A 5,708-nucleotide genomic window follows, 5' to 3' on the forward strand; every position below is an offset into this window, starting at 1 on the left:
AGGACAAGTGCTGGCAAGGATGCAGAGAAAAAGGAACCCTCATGCACTGCTGGTGGGACCGCAGACTGGTACAGCCCCTGTGGCCCATCAGCAGATGAATGGGTTAAAAAACACAATAGAATACTATGCGGCAGTAAAAAAGGAGTTTTTACCATTTGCGACAGCATGGATGGAACTGGAGAGCATTATGCTAAGTGAAATAAGCCAGTCAGAGAAAGATAAATATCACATGATCTCACTCATTTATGGAATATAATGAACAACATAAACTGGTGAACAAAAACAGATCTAGAGACAGAGAAGCATCAATCAGACCATCAAACCTCAGAGGGAAGGTAGGGGAGGGTGGGGGTAAGAGGGAGAGATCAACTAAAGGACTTGTATGCATGCATATAAGCCTAACCAATGGATACAGATAACATGGGGGTGAGGGCACAAGTGGGGAGTAAGAGGAGGTTAGGGGGATGTAATACTTTAATCAATAATGAAATTAAAAAAAAAGTTGTACAAGTTAAAAAAACAAATAAATAAGTGGAACAACAAATTGATCTCTCTCTCTCTCTCTCTCTCTCTCTCTCCCTCTCTCTCTCTCTCCCTTCCCCCCTTTACTCCCCCCTTCTCTAAAATCAATAAAAGCACAACCTTGTAATGGTAGAGCTCCCAAATGATTTACTTAAAATTTTCTTCAGAGGTTTTTAAAATAAATTACTACATATTGTTCTTTAAACAGGATATTTGTTAAAGAGTAAAAATTATCTATCATCCCATCGCCAGAGAAAATAAGTTGTACTTCACTTATTTGAAGTGACATTGTGTGTATACATTTTGCCATCCATATTTTCTCACTTTTTAAAGCTTTTGAAGCACTCTGTAAACCATGACTTTAATGGCTGCCTTATGATCCACACTATTATGGACATTTAAGGATAAGTTTCCAGGTTTTGTTTTAATTGCTTTTTTATGTGTCATTATAAGCAACATCATAGTTAACATCATTGGCATTTAATATTTAAAGTGAATTTTGTTTTAGCATATTTACTGTAAAAACAATACATGTCAATTGTATAAAGCTTTAAAAATAACAGACAAAGCCTGGCAGGCATTACTCAGTGGTTGAGCATGGATCTATGGACCAGGAGGTCGCTATTCGAATCCCAGTGAGGCACATGCACCAGTGAGGGGGGCATGCAGAAGGCAGCCGATCGGTTATTCTCTCTCATTATTGATATTTCTATCTCTATATCCCTTTCCTTCCTCTCTCTCTAAAATCAGTAAAAAATTAAAATAAAAACCCATTGGAGTGACAGGTATAACAGACCAAAAAATTATTATCCAGAGAACTACCCTTGGATGTATTCCAAATCTTTTTTCATTCAACAGCCATTTTTCAGTACTGGTTGCTCTGAGAAAGATGGAAGCTATTGGAGTGATAACTGTGTCATATTGCAAATGTTTTCTCTAATTGTATTTTAATATGTTTGTGCTGCTTTTCCAATTTTTAGGTAGATATATGTAATAGGAATACGCAGTCATGTTAAGAAGATGCTGCTTTTGATGTGACACCTGCTCTCCACAGTTAACAGTCTAGTGAATATTTAGTCATATGCCATGTCAGTCTCCAAAGTGCAGAAATGCGTGTGCTTTTTAGAAAGGAACTGTGCCACTTAAAAGTTGCATTGTAATCTAATTTTCTCCAATAAGATAAGAACTCCCTTCCATGCTACTGAACCGTCTTTTAGGATCAACTTTAATGGTTGCAGAAGAATTATCTGTGTGGATGAACCATATTTTATTTTACTAATCTATAAATAGTCAGACACTTTCTTTTCTAATTCCTGTTTGCTCTTAAAATCCATAGAATACATGTTTTGCTTCTTTTTAATAGGATAATTAACATGACCTCCACAAGATGCTGTCTCTCTTCCTCATTCTTATAATATCTCTAAGCGGATCTCAAAATAAGTTCCTTTGTAATATACCCAAGTGTTAGTTATTTGTATATTCAAGAGCAACATGAGTACACAGCTCAAGGTGGCTGTTTCCTCTCTAGCCATAGCATTGTGAACTTCTCTAAAAGATCAGTTAATGAAAAATCTGCATGAAGATTAAAAATCATATTGTTCTCCTGCCTACTATGATTAAAGCTCTTCTAATCTGTTATCTGCTACCAGAAATAAAATCACTAGAAAGGCAAGTTTGATTGATTGGTTGATTGATTTTTTTATTTTATTTTTTTAGTGAAAGCTTGGTACTTACTCAACACTTGCCAGAAGGCATTATCAGCTTTGCTGGGTACCGTGACAGGCATTTTTAATGAACTGATAAAATATCAGAGGTGCTTAGTAGAACAATTAGTGAGGTCAACAAAACCACTCCTTTTTTATCCCATCTTTCCATGCCTTTCTTTCAGCATAATACCACATCCCTCTAACACTTTGTAGAGAAATAAACAATCTTGCTGAGGAAGAGAAGTAGGACATGGCAGAGTGGAAATAGTGCCAGAGGAAAAAGATGTGACAGGGCCACATGAGCACCCAATTCCCCCATCTTTGGTGGCCTTGCCCAGAGTCCAAAGGAGCTTACCACATTGTCCATAAGCTAAGCTAAGCTTTTCAGTCCTAATATCATGGAATTCATATATAGGGCACTCAACCTACTGATCAAAGAACCTGGATTCTGGCTTCAATGATTATGAAGTAGCTAAGTATATCTTCTTTGCAAAAAACCTTGATTTTGATAAGTCCATTTGGTTTTTAAAATCAACTTCTGAAGTGGAAAATTGGACTTCCCCATTTATATTCAGAATATTTATTTACTAGTTTTTATTAACTCATGGAATAGCCTGAGAGTTGTCCCAAAACCAAAATAAATGAGTCACTTCATTGCCCATTTTGGACTCCTCCTTCCTGTGTGCTCCCTCACTTGAAACTAATGTCTGAAATTCCTAACAGATTTATGAACCCAACAGCATCTTCAATGTGCTCAAATATTTCCTAGCTCAACCAAGTTAAGCATGTTCTAATCTTTTAGGGCCTGCTAGCTCCAGCTAGCTGGATAAACTAATTTGTTATTGTTATAGTAGGTGTTAAAAGTAAATGTGTTCAGGGAATAAAAATCAATAGGAGTCTTTTATTACATAATATACATAATTTCCAGTAACTATAGCAGGCCAGGATCAGAGGAGAGATGAGACTATTGATCAAGTGGGGATCAAACTAATGTTTCTATGCTTTAGGCTGTTGACAATTCTCATAGCTACAATGAATCAAACAGAGAGTCTATTAAAATTGCAGTAAGTCAAACCCAGAGCTTCATGGCTTGTTTCTAGTAATTAGACTAGCAAGAATTCTTGATGCTGTGTCTGTTAATGATCAGGCTGTTGACCTAAAATAGTTCTTCTAGGTAGTCCTAACATAACCCTTGATAAGCACCCATCACTAATTCTCTTCATAATGGCTCTTCATTTTATACACAGTCTTTCCAGCTTTCTTCATTCATTTTAGTACTATGAATGGGCAAATAGTCATTGGAAGACTTGAGGAAGATGTAATTCTCCCTTAATCATTTGAGAGCGGGTGAAAAAGTCGTAATTCACTGGAGGAATCAGGGTGATGTTTATACGTACTACAAAGACAGTGACCATTTGGGAAAGCAAGATCCCAGATACACAGCCAGGACACCCTCTTCCTCAGTGAAATCCACAGTGAAAGTGCTTCCCTACCTTTCAGAAGATTAAGCCATTTGGATGAAGGAATTTAATTGTGCTATGTGGAAACAACAGCTAGAAAAATCACAAAATGGTCCTAGAGGTGGGAGGTAAGTATGCATGTAAGATTTTACAAAACATAACAATGATATAATTCCATGTTTTTCTGAAGTGTCTTTTTCTTAGTTTGATATACTAGGGGCTTCCTAAGTCAATACACACAAATAGACCTCATTTTTAATGAATAATATCTCATAGTATAGACATGCCATAATTGACACACCCATTCTCCCATTGGTAGATATGCAAGCATTTCCAGTGTTTTACATTGCAAGAAAAAAATGAGATTAACATCCTTACATTAAACGCAGAGAAATGATCTGAAGAAAAAAAATAAGTGTTAGATGTAAAATTTTAATGCATTACTTCCATCAGCATTATAAGAGCATCCACTTTCCCCTTAGTCTTATCAGTACCTAGAACCATCAATCATAAAATTAATGCCAATATGATATCTTAAAAATATTGAATTATTGACTTAAATTGCACTTTTTTTTGGTTTCTGAATGAAAACAGAATGGCAGCAATGGACACTGGAAAACAATGAAAATGCTCATATGAAATTGTACAGTTAATTTTAATATTATATTCAGTTAACCTTGGAGAACACAGGGATTAGATGTGCCAATCACCCATGCAGTTGTAAATCTGCGTAAACCTTAAGCCAGCCCTTCACATACATGTGTTCTCAATGGCCAGTCGACCCTTGAAGAATGTGGGTGTGAATCCTGCAGGGTGATTGAAAAATATCTGCAAGTGAGTGGACCCATGCAGTTTATACACACTGTGTTCAAGCATCACCTGTACTTACCTCTTGCCCATATTAATTGTATTTATCTATTCATTTATTTATTGGAGAAGGGGCATTTTCTAATGCGTTGTTTTACCCAGCACTGTTCCTTCTCCCTCTGTCCTATTTTACTGTGTCAGACCTTGACTCAGAAATCTAAGAATAATGTGTAAGTAATGTCAAAATGACTGAGTAGTACAGTACCTGAGGAGTGCAGAGTCCTGCATGAGCGCTAGTTTATAGACTTCAACACCCACATTTTGGTTGCTCAGCGAGGCTATTAGATTTCATTCTCGAGTTCTTTCTAGAGAATTGAGATCGCCATTTGCTATGTATCCATGAATGCCCTTTTTTTTCACTTGTAGATAACCACACACGATCTTACCATTCTACAGTTTTTGTTTTGTTTTTCCTTTCAGTGACTGCCAAGTTTTGCTCATAAAGCTTATCTTTCCATTGCATGGATATTAAAATAATAAATGTTCTGCAAAGATGGCCTAACAAGAAGCTAATGATGACAGTTTCCAAAAGCCCTTCTTACTCCCCCTTCACTTTTGTCACACTGGCGATAAAGTATGAAAAGAGGAACACAAACAGCTCCGTAATATGTGGCGTGTTGTGTTTATTCTTGTCCAGTTCGTACATGGCAAGTGGACAATACACCTATCCCTGAAGGCAAGATGGAAGGAATTGGGTCTTTTGATCCTTTTTATAATAAGGGTAGAGTAAATATCATAGGATCAAATTTATTGTGTGCATGTACTATTGAAAATCCATTGCTGAAGCAAACATGGACAGGGAGATGGACAATGAAAAGTGGGCTTCATGGGGCTTTCTGTGTATATGTGCTATATCCAAGGGTTGGGGGAATGGGGAATGATTTACAGGACTGAACGGAACACAAAGGAAAGAAAATGCATCTGTGACTGTTACAAGACTGGGACTGGAGTCCCCGGTATAATATTTGCTGGCTATTTTACCTTAAGCAATCAATCATTTTTACTTCTGAACATTAGTTCCTCATTGATTAAATCGAAGTAATTCTCACCTTGCTAGGTGTTTATGAAAACATTTGTGAAATGGAAATTAGCATATTTATTCATAAATACCAATGTATTTCTCTTTGGTTTTTTCTCTAAAGAGGGTTTTCTA

General features: G+C 36.6%; 1 protein-coding gene across 1 annotated transcript; it reads left to right on the forward strand.

Annotated features, from left to right (window-relative positions):
- The first annotated feature begins 1,909 nt into the window (after positions 1-1,909).
- On the forward strand, positions 1,910-5,449 carry HHLA2 (HERV-H LTR-associating 2). The gene is given in 6 exon segments (XM_006779431.1): positions 1,910-1,970; positions 3,485-3,570; positions 3,572-3,677; positions 3,680-3,800; positions 5,001-5,174; positions 5,176-5,449. Coding segments are annotated over 6 exon segments (822 nt in total).
- Positions 5,450-5,708: the final 259 nt, after the last annotated feature.

The sequence above is a fragment of the Myotis davidii genome, unplaced genomic scaffold (assembly GCF_000327345.1).
Source record: "Myotis davidii unplaced genomic scaffold, ASM32734v1 scaffold16, whole genome shotgun sequence".
Classification (NCBI taxonomy): domain Eukaryota; kingdom Metazoa; phylum Chordata; class Mammalia; order Chiroptera; family Vespertilionidae; genus Myotis; species Myotis davidii.